The sequence below is a fragment of the Eucyclogobius newberryi genome, unplaced genomic scaffold (genome assembly GCF_026437365.1).
Source record: "Eucyclogobius newberryi isolate DKJ021-1_F unplaced genomic scaffold, fEucNew1.0.hap1 SCAF_16, whole genome shotgun sequence".
Lineage (NCBI taxonomy): Eukaryota > Metazoa > Chordata > Actinopteri > Gobiiformes > Gobiidae > Eucyclogobius > Eucyclogobius newberryi.
In genome coordinates this window covers 24876706-24894419 of record NW_027315790.1, presented here as the reverse complement: position 1 = coordinate 24894419, position 17714 = coordinate 24876706, and the positions used below count along the sequence as shown (strand labels likewise).

At 40.4% G+C, this 17714-nt stretch overlaps 1 protein-coding gene and 3 non-coding genes across 5 annotated transcripts in view; all 4 read right to left on the bottom strand.

Annotated features, from left to right (window-relative positions):
- The window catches only part of LOC140362067 (small ribosomal subunit protein uS7-like), a 252108-nt gene extending 235405 nt beyond the window's left edge, over positions 1–16703 (bottom strand). Inside the window, exons 1-5 of one of the 2 annotated variants that reach the window (XR_011927051.1) lie at positions 16598–16703; positions 15817–16026; positions 14860–14988; positions 13632–13730; positions 13171–13270 (exon numbers count right to left, since the gene is read on the bottom strand). Coding sequence is in view for 1 of the 2 variants with exons in the window: in XM_072448096.1 (XP_072304197.1) it covers positions 13226–13270; positions 13632–13730; positions 14860–14988; positions 15817–16026; positions 16598–16675 (561 nt within the window). In the remaining variant the exon portion in view is untranslated. Of the gene's footprint in view, positions 1–13154; positions 13271–13631; positions 13731–14859; positions 14989–15816; positions 16027–16597 lie in introns of those variants that run through there. The other variant, XM_072448096.1, reaches the window with a different exon arrangement.
- Positions 13812–13947, bottom strand: LOC140362336 (small nucleolar RNA SNORA3/SNORA45 family). Its single transcript, XR_011927066.1, has one exon. It is a non-coding gene; the product is annotated as a small nucleolar RNA SNORA3/SNORA45 family (small nucleolar RNA).
- LOC140362335 (small nucleolar RNA SNORA3/SNORA45 family) lies at positions 15070–15200 on the bottom strand. The gene has a single exon (XR_011927065.1). It is a non-coding gene; the product is annotated as a small nucleolar RNA SNORA3/SNORA45 family (small nucleolar RNA).
- On the bottom strand, positions 16432–16562 carry LOC140362338 (small nucleolar RNA SNORA3/SNORA45 family). Its single transcript, XR_011927068.1, has one exon. It is a non-coding gene; the product is annotated as a small nucleolar RNA SNORA3/SNORA45 family (small nucleolar RNA).
- Positions 16704–17714: the final 1011 nt, after the last annotated feature.

The window sequence follows — 17714 nt, the reverse complement described above, 5'->3', positions numbered from 1 at the left end:
GCGGAATCTGCTTTGCAGTGTTGCGGCATTGTGGTGGCCTCTGACAGCCTTTCTGCATTGCAAAGCATTAAATCTGGGAAATCGGATTGCAGACAGGATGTGTTGAATGGCATCTTCTGTCTGATGCTCTCCCTGTCCAGGAAGGATCTTTATTCTTTATTCTTTTGTTGTTGTTGTTGTTGTTGTTGTTGTTGTTTTATGGCGGTTGGCATCCAATTGTTGCATTACCGCCAGACTTTATTCCTCAGACTTTTCGTAGTCCTCAGACTGTCGTATTCCGTAAAAGAACTCCTTCCATTGTTGTTGTTGTTGTTGTTGTTGTTGTTGTTGTTTTATGGCGGTTGGCATCCAAGTGTTGCATTACCGCCAGACTTTATTCCTCAGACTTTGTCGTAGTTGTTGTTGTTGTTGTTGTTGTTTTATGGCGGTTGGCATCCAAGTGTTGCATTACCGCCAGACTTTATTCCTCAGACTTTGTCGTAGTCCTCAGACTCTGTCGTAGTCCGTAAAAGTACTCCTTCCATTGCTTTGGTGTTACAAAGCCCATGAGGTCATGATATGTCTTTGTGACTAGAATAGTTGTTGTTGTTTCAGACAACAAGTCTGAGGAATAAAGTCTGGCGGTAATGCAACACTTGGATGCCAACCGCCATAAAACAACAACAACAACAACAACAACCGGCTTTATTCCAGGGAGACTCTTCTTCATCTTCCTCTCCTTCTTTGACGTTCGGTGCTTCCACCGTACAGCTTTATTCTTTAGGCTTCATTCTACAGGCTTTAATATTTCCACTGATGTCGCTGCTTGGTAGCCGTGCGTCTACGAGACTGGACGAGGACAGGAGACCACCCCCACCCCCATCTCGTCACTCTGATCACTCTGACTCCCCAAAAGCAGACCCCCATCACTCCGACTCCCATTTAGCGCCTTTAGCCTGTTTTCTATATCTGCCCAATCAAGCTCCTTTGTTCCAAGGAATCTCCCTGCAGCTTTAGCAATGATCCTGATCCTTTCAGTTCTGCTTTGAGTCTGAGCAGCACAGTTTACAACATCCACCATAAAGAGTACAAAATCCTCTCTATCCACAACCAGGGTATTCTCATTAATTCTGGAACCTGCACACTTGGGACCTCCACTCTTGAAACCTTCACACTTCTTGGGAGCCACGCTGGCCTTTCTCATTTCGCCCTGGCTGGGAGCAGCGCTGGCTCCTCTCTCTGTATTTACTCTAAACTCGTTACTTGAAACTTTCTTGACTGCATCTGCATAGGATATATCTTGAGAGACCTTTATTTTCTGCACCTCAGCAGCTCTTTTGCTAAACCTGCATCCCCCGTAGGCAGAGCTATGTTCTTCCCCACAGTTACAGCACTTCAGTTTTGCACCCACGTCACACTTCCCATACTCATGATCTCCTGCACATTTACCACATCTTTGCTTCCCTCTACAGACCGCTGCAATATGCCCAAAGCGCTGGCACTTAAAGCAACGCAGGGGCGGCGGAACATATGGCCTGACGCTATAGCACATGTACCCAATGAACACCTTACTAGGCAGGCACCTCCCTTCAAGTGTTACCATTACCGACAAGCTGTCACATCTTACCCCAAACCGGGTCACCTTCAAACGCCTAGCGTCCACCACCGTAACTCCAGTCAAATTCTCCTTAACTTCATCCACAGACGTCGCCGTAGGGACACCTACGATAACTCCTCTGACCGTGTTTCTTTCAGCATCAGACACAAGAATGTCCTTTCCACCCAGACGTTTAGTTCCAATCGCCTTCCGTTGCTGAGCCGCGTCCTTGCACACGACCAGCAGCGAGCCATCTCTAAGGACACTCGCACTCTTGATCACTCCCACAGCTACAGTTAGGCTCTTTGACAATGCCACTGAATTCCACTCCTTAAAGGATGCACTATCCTGTGCAAGCTTTATGATCACCTTACAGTATCTGCTCTCACCCCGGATGTCAATAGCTTCAGCCTCATCCTGCTGCTCATTCCCAGAACCCTCGGACGAGCTAAGGGACTTTTTACGTTTCCGGGCACGTGCAGGCAGAAAAGGCTGCTCCTCCACGCCGTCCAGAATGTCTTCCATCCCCGATCCACTCTCCTCCGCCATCTCCCGTCTCTCCAGACCGGGTGTTGAGCAAGGTCTCCTCACAGTTGTTGTTTTATGGCGGTACTTTGTTCCAAGTCCTCAGACTCTGTCGTAGTCCGTAAAAGTACTCCTTCCATTGCTTTGGTGTTACAAAGCCCATGAGGTCATGATATGTCTTTGTGACCGGCTTTATTCCAGGGAGACTCTTCTTCATCTTCCTCTCCTTCTTTGACGTTCGGTGCTTCCACCGTACAGCTTTATTCTTCAGGCTTCATTCTATAGGCTTTAATATTTCCACTGATGTCGCTGCTTGGTAGCCGTGCGTCTACGAGACTGGGCGAGGACAGGAGACCACCCCCACCCCCATCTCGTCACTCTGATCACTCTGACTCCCCACAAGCAGACCCCCATCACTCCGACTCCCATTTAGCGCCTTTAGCCTGTTTTCTATATCTGCCCAATCAAGCTCCTTTGTTCCAAGGAATCTCCCTGCAGCTTTAGCAATGATCCTGATCCTTTCAGTTCTGCTTTGAGTCTGAGCAGCACAGTTTACAACATCCACCATAAAGAGTACAAAATCCTCTCTATCCACAACCAGGGTATTCTCATTAATTCTGGAACCTGCACACTTGGGACCTCCACTCTTGAAACCTTCACACTTCTTGGGAGCCACGCTGGCCTCTCTCATTTCGCCCTGGCTGGGAGCAGCGCTGGCTCCTCTCTCTGTATTTACTCTAAACTCGTTACTTGAAACTTTCTTGACTGCATCTGCATAGGATATACCTTGAGAGACCTTTATTTTCTGCACCTCAGCAGCTCTTTTGCTAAACCTGCATCCCCCGTAGGCAGAGCTATGTTCTTCCCCACAGTTACAGCACTTCAGTTTTGCACCCACGTCACACTTCCCATACTCATGATCTCCTGCACATTTACCACACCTTTGCCTCCCTCTACAGACCGCTGCAATATGCCCAAAGCGCTGGCACTTAAAGCAACGCAGGGGCGGCGGAACATATGGCCTGACGCTATAGCACATGTACCCAATGAACACCTTACTAGGCAGGCACCTCCCTTCAAGTGTTACCATTACCGACAAGCTGTCACATCTTACCCCAAACCGGGTCACCTTCAAACGCCTAGCGTCCACCACCGTAACTCCCGTCAAATTCTCCTTAACTTCATCCACAGACGTCGCCGTAGGTACACCTACGATAACTCCTCTGACCGTGTTTCTTTCAGCATTAGACACAAGAATGTCCTTTCCACCCAGACGTTTAGTTCCAATCGCCTTCCGTTGCTGAGCCGCGTCCTTGCACACGACCAGCAGCGAGCCATCTCTAAGGACACTCGCACTCTTGATCACTCCCACAGCTACAGTTAGGCTCTTTGACAATGCCACTGAATTCCACTCCTTAAAGGATGCACTATCCTGTGCAAGCTTTATGATCACCTTACAGTCTCTGCTCTCACCCCGGACATCAATAGCTTCAGCCTCATCCTGCTGCTCATTCCCAGAACCCTCGGACGAGCTAAGGGACTTTTTACGTTTCCGGGCACGTGCAGGCAGAAAAGGCTGCTCCTCCACGCCGTCTAGAACGTCTTCCATCCCCGATCCACTCTCCTCCGCCATCCTTTAGTGTTTAATTTTTATGCTTTATGCTTTATTCTTTAGACTTTTATTCTTTAGGCTTTATTCTTTAGGCTTTATTCTTTAGTCTTTATTCTTTAGTCTTTAGTCTTTAATTTTATGCTTTATGCTTTATTCTTTAGACTTTTATTCTTTAGGCTTTATTAGTCTTTATTCTTTAGTCTTTAATTTTTATGCTTTATTCTTTAGACTTTATTCTTTAGGCTTTATTAGTCTTTATTCTTTAGTCTTTCATTTTTTATGCTTTATTCTTTAGACTTTTATTCTTTAGGCTTTATTCTTTAGGCTTTAATCTTTAGATTTTATTCCCCCCTCCTCTGCGGCCGAGTGTTACATACCTGATATATATTTCTTCTTTTTCTATTAAGATAAGATAAGATAAGATATTCCTTTATTGTCCCACATGGGGAAATTTCATTGGTGCAACGCAGGTAGATACAGAGGTAGATACAGAAGAACAGATCACTTATAGGAAGTCTGAAAAACACTTTCAGTAGAAGATCTCCTATAAACAAAAACTCCCATAGACAAATAAATAAATACATAAATACCATTGCATGTGATCACGATCATTGCACATGAATATGTGTCACGACGGCACATGGATTGCACATGAATTTCACAGTAATTGCACATATGACGGAATTGCACATGGTTAGGTCAGTATTGCGAGTGTTCGTCATAAAGCCGGCACACTGATTCTTTTTTCAACCCTTTATTCTCGGCCATAACCGTGATGTCATAAAGGCCGTGGCTCTAGAACGTCACTTTTAGGTATAAATGTGAGAATTAGTTCTGCTCAAAATCACTTCTCATTTGATAAACGAACAGTGAGCCACATTTAACAATCCCTCCTCAACGTTTGCTCAAAAAACTCAATTTGAAGCCTCACGAAGCTTTAAAAATACCGTTCTTCTGCAACTGGTGAGTAATCCTTTTAATCTTAACTTCCAGTTAGACCAGTTTTGGTGAAATGTTTGTCGATTTTAGAGAAAGCTTTGTTTTATTTTATATACAATTTTTAACAAGTACGAGGTTACAACATAGTTTAATATATTTTTGCACATAAATATTGATAACATAATGTAAAACAGATTAGAGGAGGCTCTTTGGAGTTTTGCGACGTTCAACTTAGTAAAACGAGTGGTCTCAGATCTCAGAACTAAATTAAACTTTTAAAAGCTGTAATGGGTAAAATATGATCATGTTTTTCTTTTGGAGAAAGACAAGGGTAAGACAACTTCAATGCAAAATGTCTTTAGAGCTGATTTTATATGCAGGGAAAACTGTCCCATAGTTTGGGGCCAGCCACAGGAAACTCCCATAAACTATGCAAATATTTATAATCATGCACAGAGATTTGAACAGGTTTAGATTAGTTTACATTTTGTGACTGTTTTCTTCCCATAAACAGATGAATAATCCGTTTTATGTTTTTACAGTTTTCCAAATATCACAACAATGGAGTCAAGAAGCCATGTTTCTGACCATGCAGCTTCAAGGTAATTAAGAACAATGGCCCAAAAATACATTGAATATATTTGACGAAGGCTGCACAATACATTACAAAGTTAATATTGTGATGAGTCGGTGTTCAGCCCTAACATACAGTAAGTCCCCTTCATATAATTCTAACAGTGTGTCCTGTATTTGTAGGAGGACGCCGGAGGACACGGAGCACAAACCATACATTAAAAAGCCTCCCAATGCCTTCATGTTGTTCAGGGCAGAGCAGAGGCAGAATGTGGTGGATGAGCTCCACATCACAGACTCTGCTAAAGTCAACACGGTGCTTGGCCAGAGGGTGAGTGGGACTGACTAAATACTAGACCAGGATTAACTCAAGTCATTCACAGGGAGGACACTGAGAGAAAGTGGCTCACATGGTAGAGGATCCCAGTTTGGACTATTGTATAATATTGTGTCCTTGGGCAGGATAAATGTGGTGTGAGAGTGACTGACTCCTCCCACACTCACACAGCATATCATCAAGTTTGCAAAGTGAATGAATAATGTCATATAAATCTAAAAAATCATCTAAAAAGCAATATGAAACGATGGTAAAACAGACTTTAAAGGGCCACTTGTTCAGATGTTTATCAGGATTTACATACGTCATAAGGCGCTGGTACAGCTGGCAGCCCGGTGTAAACGCTCTCTTCTTTCTCACACTTATTGTGCTTTATCTCCTATATTTTGTAAATATAGTTAGTATATTTTTTCTATTTTACTGTACGATAGGGACACGCGCTGGAATAGTTTTTTAATTCAACTGTTTTTGACTTTTTTCGGCTGGATTTGAGCGTTTTTCGTTGTGTTGTTGTGACGTGAGCTAGCTCCGAGCGAGCCCACCAGCCCCTCCCCCCGCGCCCTCCGGCCGCGCTAAAGTACGGCGTGTCGTCGGTACACGTTTATATACACGTTTATATGAAAGAGGAACTTCACGAACGATCGGGACACGCACTGGAATCGCTTTAAATTAACTTGTTTTGACTTTATTCGGCTGGATTGAGTGTTTTCGTCGTGTCGTTGCGATGTGTCTTGGCTCAGAGTCTCCCGGCCCCGCCCCCCGGCTCCGGCCCCGCCCCCCGGCTCCGGCGCCGTACCGCGTTTCCACAAAGGAGGAACTCATGAAACTGCGGAGAACAGTCGTCTTACCCGGAGATCGTCACGTTATCCCGTCGCAATACTGACCTAACCTAATACTGATGTGCAATTCTGTCGTATGTGCAATTACTGTGAAATTCATGTGCAATTCATGTGCTGTCGTGACACATATTCATGTGCAATTACTGTCGTGATCACATGCAATGGTATTTATTTATTTATTTGTCTATGGGAGTTTTTATTTATTTATAGGAGATCTTCTACTGAAAGTGTTTTTCAGACTTCCTATAAGTGATCTGTTCTTCTGTATCTACCTCTGTATCTACCTGCGTTGCACCAATGAAATTTCCCCATGTGGGACAATAAAGGAATATCTTATCTTATCTTATCTTATCTTATACACATTTATGCAGATTGAAATTGAAATTTGTTCCTTCTAAACCTTTTTTAATCATCCATCTAAAATCTTTACCATTACATTTGGACCACAATAATCATGATACAAATGTAACTGATTCTGTGTATCACATCCTCTGGAACACTATATTAAACATGTGTCTCCAGTGGAAGATGATGTCAACCGAGGAGCAGGCGCCATACTTTGAAAAGGCTCACAGAGGGAGAAGAGCTCACGAGGCCAAGTACCCTGGATGGTCCATCTTAGACAACTTTGTAAGAGGTTTAATACACCAACACACAACCTCTACTTTTAATGTGTGTACAAGTACTGTGGAGACTCTCCAACCGACACACACAAACAATATATATCACAATATTAAAGAAAATAACTAAAGTAAATGCAGTAATACTTTTAAAAACAATTTAAAACAATTCATTTATTTTTTGTCATTTTAGGGCAAAAAGAAGAGGAAACTTGGTAAGATAACACCGCCTCTCTTTGCCTTTCCTGTGGAACCATATGCGGCTGCTCCCATGACATTTAGGGCTTGAAACAAAAGATTGTAAAACAGATATGTGCCACCTCTTTCCACAGATCAACTTTGTAAACTAGCTGGACTCCTGAACATCAATAAATATACAAAAAATGTGGGTCTATTTATTATTTAAGATCACCACATGAACTGAAAGAATCTGGAAGAGATTAGGAATTTGGGTGACATATGGGGGTCATGTGAGATCTCCTTTGGAGCACAGACTCCACAAGGCCCTGAACAACAGGCTCTGTTTTACCACATGTATCACGGCCAGAACAACTAGAAGCCTTTCCAGGAACTTCCCATAGAGACCATCATCATCAATAGCATCCCCGTGCAGGCCACCTTTGCCTATCAAGGTTCTTCCCACTGAGACTTTAACGACACCGGTCTCTGCCTTCTAGGACCTTTCCAACCAGGCTCCTCCCTCCAATCTCTCTCAACATGGCTCCTAAAGACCAAGTCGCCTTTTTATTGTGATGTGATATTGTGTTGTTTTGTGAAATCCCTAGTGACAATGTTCATGTTCAGTAAAGGAGTCCCATGAGCATGGCCACAGCTGCCGTAATGTCCTTTAGTTCTGAAAGTATCACAGCTTCTTCGAGCACAACTGATCATCAGTCCTTCCCATCTTTGACAAACTTGCATCCCTTTGGTCATAGTTTGCTCATCATCAGTACCTGTAAAACCAACGAACAAACATGTTCAACATGCAGCTTCACATTGGGACTCCACTATTTTTCAGCTAAATCTAAAGATCCATCTCTGTCCTTTTCAAAAAATTCCAATTTAAAAAAATAAATAAAATTAACACAACTTTAACCAAGGTTAAACGAGATCATTTTAACAAAACTGAAGCCAGATTAAAACGGGGAACATTTGTATTTGTTTGTCTAATAGTTACTTTCCTCACTATGTAATTAACAAAGGTGTAAAAACCTTCTCTATCTACCTTCTCCGTCAGAGATTGAGAGGGCAGTTAGAAATCATTTATATCCTAATCATTTCTGCTGGAGGTGTTGGATCATCTCTGAATCAGGTCTCCCTGTTACATCTTATTCTAGACATTTGCCGGTACAATCAGTAGTGTGTCACTGTTTTATTACAATCTCACTTAAACACTTAAATACATTAATAAACAATTTTTTTGTATTTATTAAATATTGACATGATACAAAAACGACACACAAGGAAACTGAATATAATTAAATACTGCTTAACTCCATTATGTAACAGAATTGATGATTATGATTTATATTTCTTCTCATTTGATAAAAACTTCTGCAAATTGGCCAAATTATATTATGTAAATTAATAACTGAAACGTTAACAACAAAATAAATACCCAAATCAAAAACTACAGAAAATGATGAGGGTGTTATTACACCTCTGAATGAGCAAATGCAATTCATTGTCAATTAAACCGGACTTTTTATCTTAACACTTATTTATAATTATCTTAAATATCAGAGCTTTACAACATGATACATGTAAATGTATAGATGAATATAACAATCCATCATTATACTTTACGTAAACAGACTATTTCAAGCCGAAATATTCCAAAAGTCCGCGCTGACTCGTGTTTCACATGGTCTGCTGTCGCCGATGTCGTCACAAAAGTGGGAGGTGCTATACCAGTATTCAGGAAGTAATGCGGAACTAAAAACTTTTTGGAGCCATGCGCCAATGGTTGGCACTAAAATGTTTTTAGTTCCGCATTACTTCCTGAATACTGGTATAGCACCTCCCACTTTTGTGACGACATCGCCATGAGGCTTTGGCAGCAGCGTGACAGTCAGCGCGGACTTTTGGAATATTTCGGCTTGCAATAGTCTGTATACGTAAAGTATAATGATGGATTGTTTGAGATCATTTGAGATCATTGTAATTAAACTGAAGCCAGGTCAAAACGGGTTGTCTTTTTATTTGTCCTAGGAAATAATAGATCCATGGGAATAATGTACAAGTTTGTCCAAAATCTGAAATTTATATAATCTTTATTTTTTGATCAGATAATACTCAATACTGGGACCCTGTCCCATTTTTCCAGTACATGTGAAATCATAATATTCAAAGTGCAGTCTCAGATTGAAATCTTTATTTCACTTGATGCCATGTTCTCAAACTCAAACAACCTTCTCACAAACAATGCCAGTGTGGACTTGTTTAGGTCCTGTTGTAGTTCATTCTTGATCCAGTGTTGAGGTCTTTGAGGTGGTATGTGCAGACACTTCTTCAATTCTAGTTTTTTTTTGTAATTTTAAGTACATTTTTTGACATTTTTGCTCGTCCTTCAGTGATGTCTTGGTTAAAACAGACATATTTTCTAATTAAAATTGAAATAATCCTGTTATAGACCTGATTTAGCTCTGGTGGTCCTCAGAACTCTGTTTTCTGTCGTGGTACTATAGACTTTTTCCAAATAAAACTTATAAACACGTGCTTGTCCATCTCGCTGGTCCAAAGCTGTTGAGCAGACCTGGTTAAAACGATCCAACTAAAACAGATCATTTTGGACGACTTTCTTCCTGCTTCTCTGCCACACAAATGTCAAAGTTGTTTAGGTCTTTTATGCATCATGTCAGGCGGTGTTTATTTTCCCTCTTTCATCCCCTAAAGTTGGATAAAATGGAAGTTTATGTCATACTCCACCTGTTTCCCAGACCAACGTCTGCTGAATCTGCTTTTGTCTGGAGCCATGTCACAAGGCGGAATGGCAAGTGTCAGTTTTGGCTGGGGATATAAAGCCTGGAAGCAGAGATGGGAGTAAAGTATTAAAAAACTTCAGTCAAAATATTGTAGAGACCAAAGTAATAACTCAAGTAAAAAAAAACTAAGATTAACTAAGGGTAAATGTATTTTACAAGACACCACCCCACTGCCCCCTCACCAGTGAACATATACAAGTACCTGTGTGTTCATCTGAACCACAAACTGGACTGGACTCATAACACAGACACACTGTACAGGAAGAGCCAGAGTCGGCTCTACCTCCTGAGGAGACTCAGGTCTTTTGGAGTGACAGGGCCACTCCTGAAGACCTTCTACGACTCTGTGGTGGCATCAGCTCCTGTAGGTGTGGCCTGCTGGAGCAGCAGCATCACAGAGAGGGAGAGGAGGAGGCTGGACAAAGTCATCAAGAAGTCCAGCTCCGTCCTGGGCTGTGCTCTGGACTCGGTGCAGGAGGTGGGGGACAGAAGGGTCCTGGCTAAATTCACTTCTATGCTTGACCATGAGTGTCGCCCCCTGCAGGACACTCTCTCCGCTCTGGAGAGCAGCTTCAGTGAGAGACTGATCCACCCTCGCTGTGTGAAGGAAAGGTTTTGCAGGTCTTTCCTTCCTGCTGCTGTCAGACTTTATAACGAACACTCGCAATACTGACTTAACCATGTGCAATTCCGTCATATGTGCAATTACTGTCGTGATTCATGTGCAATCCATGTGCCGTCGGGCAATTACTGTCGTGATCACATGCAATGGTATTTATTTTTATCTTTATTATTTTTCCCCTCCATCCCTTGTTGGGTAATGGGAGGTTTGTTTATAGGAGATCTTCTACTGAGAGTGTTTTTCAAACTTCCTATAAGTGATCTGTTCTTTTCTTCTGTATCTACCTCTGTATCTACCTGCGTTGTATCAATGAAATTTTCCCATGTGGGACAATAAAGGAATATCTTATCTTATCTTATCTTATCTTAAAATTGAGGGAATAGTAACATGTTGAGTAACATGGAAATGAAAGAAAATTAAAAGATTCCTCTATTGTTTGGTCACAGTCCCAGTAATCACATATAATCATTAATCAATCATTAAATTAATCATTATATTGTTTTCCCAATAACACTGAAATTTGTCACGAATTTTGACAACCCTATTGACAAGGTTCACTCTCTCATGTCAACCAAATTGCTAATCTATATAGAGATACATATAGATATATCTTAGATATATATAGAGAGAAATATATATACATATATATACATATATATATATAAATACATAATATTACATAAATAGACTGAATATTATATATTTATATATATATATATATATATATATATATATATATATGTAGATATATATAGACTGAATATAATATATTTATATTATATATATTTTAATATATATATATATCATATATATTAAATATATATATATTTAAAATATAGATATTATATACTCTCACACATATTCGCATCTTGATGGAGGCCAACCCAGACATTGCAATGGAATGTGTTATCCACATGAGCCAAAATATGACTCCAGCTCAGAGGGTAAAACTATGCTACCTGGTGGCAACAATGGATAACCCCAGCACCAGTTAATAAGAATAATGAACTTGAATTAACTTGTTGAATAAATGTAAATCTGATTATAGCTACAAATGATAAATTGATTTTAGCCACAGCTTGAGTTGAGTTTTAAAGCTACAATGTGGGACTGCCTTATTAAGGAGTTCTGGAATCCGTGTACTGTTCATTCTTTTTATTATCATTATTATTAGAATCAGAATCAGAAAAGGTTTATTGCCATTGTCAATGTACAGAATTCACAAACAGTGGAACTTGCTTTGGTGATTCAGTGCAACATAAAACAATGAACAAAGATAAAACAACCTGTATAAGTCAAATAGAACATACTGAATAAGATAAGATATTCATTTATTGTCCACACATGGGGAAATTTCGTTGTTGCAACACAGTAGATACAGAGGAAAAGGACAGATCACTTATCAGATCTCTTAATAGAAGAACTCTTATAAAAAAAAACTCTTATAAACAAAAACTATAGACAAAACCTCTCATTTCTTAATTAGGAATGGAGGGGAAAATAGAGATAAAGATAAAATAAAAACGGCTAACGTAAGACAAGATAATACTGCTAATAATGGTAAAATAAACACTATTTACATCAGTTATATGCACATGAATGTGACATTATTGCGTTAAATACTGAATATCTCAGTAAAGTATCTTCAGTAAACTCCTGCGTTCAGCTCCATCGTTTGACTGAGGGACAAACAGAACATGTCACAGCATTAGATCATAAGTCATATAACATACACTTCACATGCTTTAGATTTATAAAAGTCAGATAACATACACTTCATATGTTTAGATTATACAAGTCAAAGGACCACTGCGATATCCCACTGCGCAGGGCCAAGTATTCCTGTTATTACAGCGTTATTACCACTACGTCCACGCATTTCAATCAGATCAGAAGTGTTAAGTGCTGTTGTTTTTATTGTCTATGCAATTGTTTCTCTTGTTGTAGCCTTTCCTTAATATGAAGTGTAGACGCCGAATAATATGTACTTGTAGTTTGTGTGTATTATCTGACAATAAATGCTGCTTTACCACCAAAGAGATGATTTAGCCAAGTCTAACGAGAACTTTAACTCGGGTCTAAAATTAAAAAATTAGAATGCAGTTCCAAATAATTTACCCAAAAGACAAACATGACATTTGTCTAATAAGACCAAAACTGCAGAGGGAAAACTGGTATAGACCTCAAATTACATAAAGGAGTGGTGCAAGAAACTAATGTTTAAACCATTAGTCAATGTAATGCTGTGTCACTTTGTACAATTATAACCAAAACCTTAAGTACTTTCACAAACTGAAATGTCGAGTATCTGAACTATATTTGTAATTTTAAGCTTTTACCAGGTGCAGATTAGAAACATGTCTTTGCTTCATGTTGAGGCAGAACTATTGCACATTTAATGAATTATTGAAATCACAAGTATCAATTGCACAGCCCTCTGCAAACCTAACATTACAAAACATTGAACATTTGACTGAAGGAAACAGTTCATTTTCTTAGTAAAATGGACAAAAAAAGACATTCACAGAATTTCCCTCAAAAGTTTTATTTTGATAGAAAGTAATGAACAGTTGTTTAACGGTTGGACTTGGCAACTCTCTACAACTCGTCTTTCTTCTTGATGGCATAGGAGTTAGAAGAACCCTGAAAGACACGCAGCAAACGTCAGATCAAAGACTCTGACACGAGGCAAAGTCGTCAAAGTCCTAATTTAACATTTTGAAACCACATTTGTTCTTCACGACAGCTGTGGTCCTCGTCAGCCAATTAAACTAAAGCCTGCGGTTAAAAATACAGCCATCCAAAAGCATCAAAACCCCCATTATCAATCAGGCCAATCACAGTAACTCATGATAATCTGGTTTTAAATGGCATTTATCGATGCAGGAACCATACTTTGTGCATTTCTCATACGGTAAAAGCCTCGCTCTCGTTTCCACTGCAGTCTCCTCCAGAGTCAATTCCATCTACAGCAATCACGCCGCTCTAAGTGAATTATGGTTACGTTGGCGGCATTGATCAGCTCGTCGGCCAGGCACTCGGCGATGGTCTTGATGTTCCTGAAGGCGGCTTCTCTCGCGCCGGTGCACAGGAGCCAGATGGCCTGAAACGCCAAACAGGGGGGATTCATTACCACGGCGAGGAGCCAAAACAGAAAGAGGGGGAAACGTAACGACGTGAAGAGTTTTGTCTCTGAGTCGGTGATTGACTGGGCCACGGCAGACTGGGCTGCAGCCAATGAATAAACGCAGATTTGACTTTACGAGAGCTCTAGCACACCAGGACAACGGGGAGTGCCGAGGCGTGACTCTAGCCTCGACTTTGGGAGAACGGCACAAACATCCAAACTTTCAGCATTACATTTTGCACCATAAATAAAGCTGCACGCGGGCCTGATGTTATATTACTATACATCGACTTATCGTTCAATAACTGAAAGCTAGCAAAAAAAATGTGCGAGTCCAATAGTGTTCCTTTACTATGAACCAATGGGAAACATGTTTGTAGTTAATAAATTTACAATGGTCAAATAATCAACATCTTAGGCCAAATGGTGATTTTTCTGCTTTTAGGTTAATTTGTCAGTGGCATGAAGTAGCTACAATATAATTTTTCGCAACATTTTCTGTAACAATACTCAAAAAACTAAGCCAAATTGTCCGTTTAGTGAAAAGCTAACTGAAAAAGTCCCCTAGAAAACAGTTTTTCAATAGATTTATTGTTGGAACAGATGCTGCAGAACTAAAACATGATCAAACAACTCAAAAGAGGCAGCAATTAGGTCTTTCAGCATCTCATTCTTTAGATTTCTACAATATGGGCATTTGAGCTTTTTTTCCTGTTCAGATGTTTGCTCAGGACACGACTAAATGGCAAATAATTACATTAACCCATTTTTCAAGGCACACTAGTCAAAAAAAAGGGGGGGCCTACAGTTAGTGTATGCATTAATCTAGTGGTGTTAATGGGGATTTGTTGCCATCTAGTGGATCAACCCAACTGATCATGAACACACTTGGGGAAAGTGTGAGGATAGCCACAAGCCATAAAAGCGTTAAAGTTTACACATTTAAATTGTAGTTCCTTATAATTATTTTTTTTTTTTTTTATGAATTTAGTTTCAGACACGTCAAAACATTCCATTTTACAATCACGTTACAAGATAAATCATGTAATAAGTCATGTTTACACTGGATTTTAAACCAGTTCAGTCCTGATTCCACTAGTCGTACCTGGTTGACCCTGCGCAGAGGCGACATGTCCACGGCCTGCCTCCTCACGGTGCCGGCGCGTCCGATACGGGTCGAGTCCTCACAAGGTCCACTGTTCACGATGGCGTTCACCAAAATCTGCAGCGGGTTCTGGACGAGAAAGAGCCACACTGCTTCGTTTAGACACGACGCAAAGGTTTACTGCGAACAGGAAGTGAACAACACTGCAGGTTTTGTCTCTGAGTCGGTGATTGGCTGGGCCACGACAGACCGCAGCCAATGAATAAACAAAGAATTGACTTTACGAGAGCTCTAGCACACCAGGACAACGGGAACTGCCGAGGTGTGACTCTAGCCTCGAGTTACATGAAGTACAAACGCTACACAATCAGGGACGTCAAGATGAGTCCGTTAATCGATCATCGTGATTGTTCAGGGCATGATATCATTGTAAGAGCTTAAAAATAGAGTAATTGTGATGATTTAAGAAGCAAAATTAATTAACCTGACGGTAAAACGCCTTTATATCTGGTAATTTATGTCACTTTAACACATCATTCAAGAAGTTTGATTTGAAAAAGCTATTCGCAGTAGAGTGTAAATCTATCATATAATTTGAATGAGGATTAATAATAATAGCCACACAATAATCATAAAACTACAAAGTGACACTGTGACATCCCTACACACAATTCTAAATAGGTTGTGTTTGAACCATCAGACTTTATCATCAGAACTGTGTGTTTAAACTATTGTTTCCAACGTTTAAGGATGGGCCTAAACTTTCATGTTACAGAAAGTTGGCACATTTTTACACGTACCTTTCTTTACAAACGTGAGATTCGCCCAATTCTTAACACTGACAAAAGACTTGTTTCCCCACATTACCTAAAATGTCACCCAAATTCTTGCAACGTAGACGAATCGAAAAGTAACAAATCAGCCCTGTAATGAAACGTGTGCGTGATCATACTGTACCTCTCCCGTGAGTAGGTGGATGATCTCGAATGCGTGCTTGACGATGCGGACGGTCATCAGCTTCTTGCCGTTGTTGCGTCCGTGCATCATCATGGAGTTCGTGAGGCGCTCCACGATGGGGCACTGGGCCTTTCTGAAACGCTTGACGGCGTAACGGCCTCCAGAGTGCGGCAGGTAATAGGCGTCTTTCTCTTTCACGGCAATGTAATCCTGGAGAGATCGAGGAGAAATACATAAAAATTAACTTGTTTGGGCCACAGTTTAGTCCCCATTACTTTACAAATTAAGGCTGCACAATATTGGATAGTAAATATACGTTAACGTGATTTTTTAAATATACTTTATCAGCCAATAATTTCAGTTATATTGTATCAAATAAATAAATGTATTAGATCAAACTGAAGACTTAAGGCGATATGAAGAAAATTCTAAATTTATTCTAAATCTGTACATTTCTGTCGGATTGTGTTATCGTTTATTGACGATGATGATCAAGACTTCCAATATGTTGTGCAGCCCAATAACAAAAAAACATAGGTTTCCGTTTATTTAATGTGGTAAATTCAAACTACTATCTAAAGTTGATTTCATATAACATTTTACACAACATCATCATCTTGTATCTGAGCTGGTGATCGACTGGGCCACAGACTACAGCCGATGAATAAGCAAAGATGAGTTCCTCTGCGAGAGCTCTAGCACACCAGGACAACTGAAGCATGACCAGGCGTGACTCTAGCCTCGGTGTTTCTGATAAACCAAAGAAACACGTGTTAATTACCTGGAGGGAGATGTCATTGATCTGAACATCGTCTGTGCTCCATTTTCCAAAGAGCTTGATCTCGGGGGTCTCAGCCATGGCTGGAGCGGTCTCCCAGTCAGCCACTGCAACACACCAAGAGTTCTGTTTAACCTCCCTGTGTTCAAGTGCTTCCCAAACTCTGATTAAGTGTGTCAATAGACCAAAATACAGTGGTGTAACTAGAGGTGGGCAATATCTCAATTTATTGAGAGTATCTCAATAACTATTCAAACATTTACAATATACAGAGCATCTGGAATTTGCTGAACGTGGCTTGAAATGACTAAGGTTTACGTATTGCACAAAACGTGAATGGACCATAAAGTGTGCAAAAATATTCCTTTAAGCCTTCGTTTTGAAGGTGCTATTAAACCTCCGTTTGGTGGCATATGTCTGGGGTATTAAACACTGCGGTGTAAATTCTAATTTAACATGTCTCTAGAACAATTAACGTTTTCTCAAATACATCACCTACAATCAGGCGAATAGTGGTGGTTTGTCAACATCATGTTAAACTCACTTCCATTAGGCCTGAGCAGAAGAGTGACATTAGCTCCCTCACGCACCGCGGTGAAGTTAGTTTCACGTTGGACGTTGGATATTCGCCTCCGCAACTTGAGCGGGAGCTTCCTCTGAGTGTGCCCCGCCTGCAGTAGCTCGATGCGGGAGCTGCGCGCTGAAGTGCCGCTTGGTGCCCCAGTTAGGGACCGTCTCTAAAGTACCGTTTGTTATCTTAAAAATGTAAACATATTTATAAAAAAAACAAGAACTTTGAGCATGAATCCAAGTTGCTAATCCTAGATGTCATAGTCCTTTTGGGCAAAAAAATTAACCCTTTGAGATTTTTAAAGAATATTTTTCGTCAAAAAACAAGGATTATTTTCAATAGCTCCTAAATGAGCGAACCTAGATAGTAAACGCTAAGTGATTATAGTAGTTTGAGTCTCCAGGTACAACGCACACCTTTTACTTTTTCAAATTAACCCTTTGTAGATTTTTAAGGAATATTTTTCGTCAAAAAACAAGGATTCTTTTCAATAGCTCCTAAGTTAGCAAACCTAGATAGTAAATGCTAAGTGATTATAGTAGTTGTAGT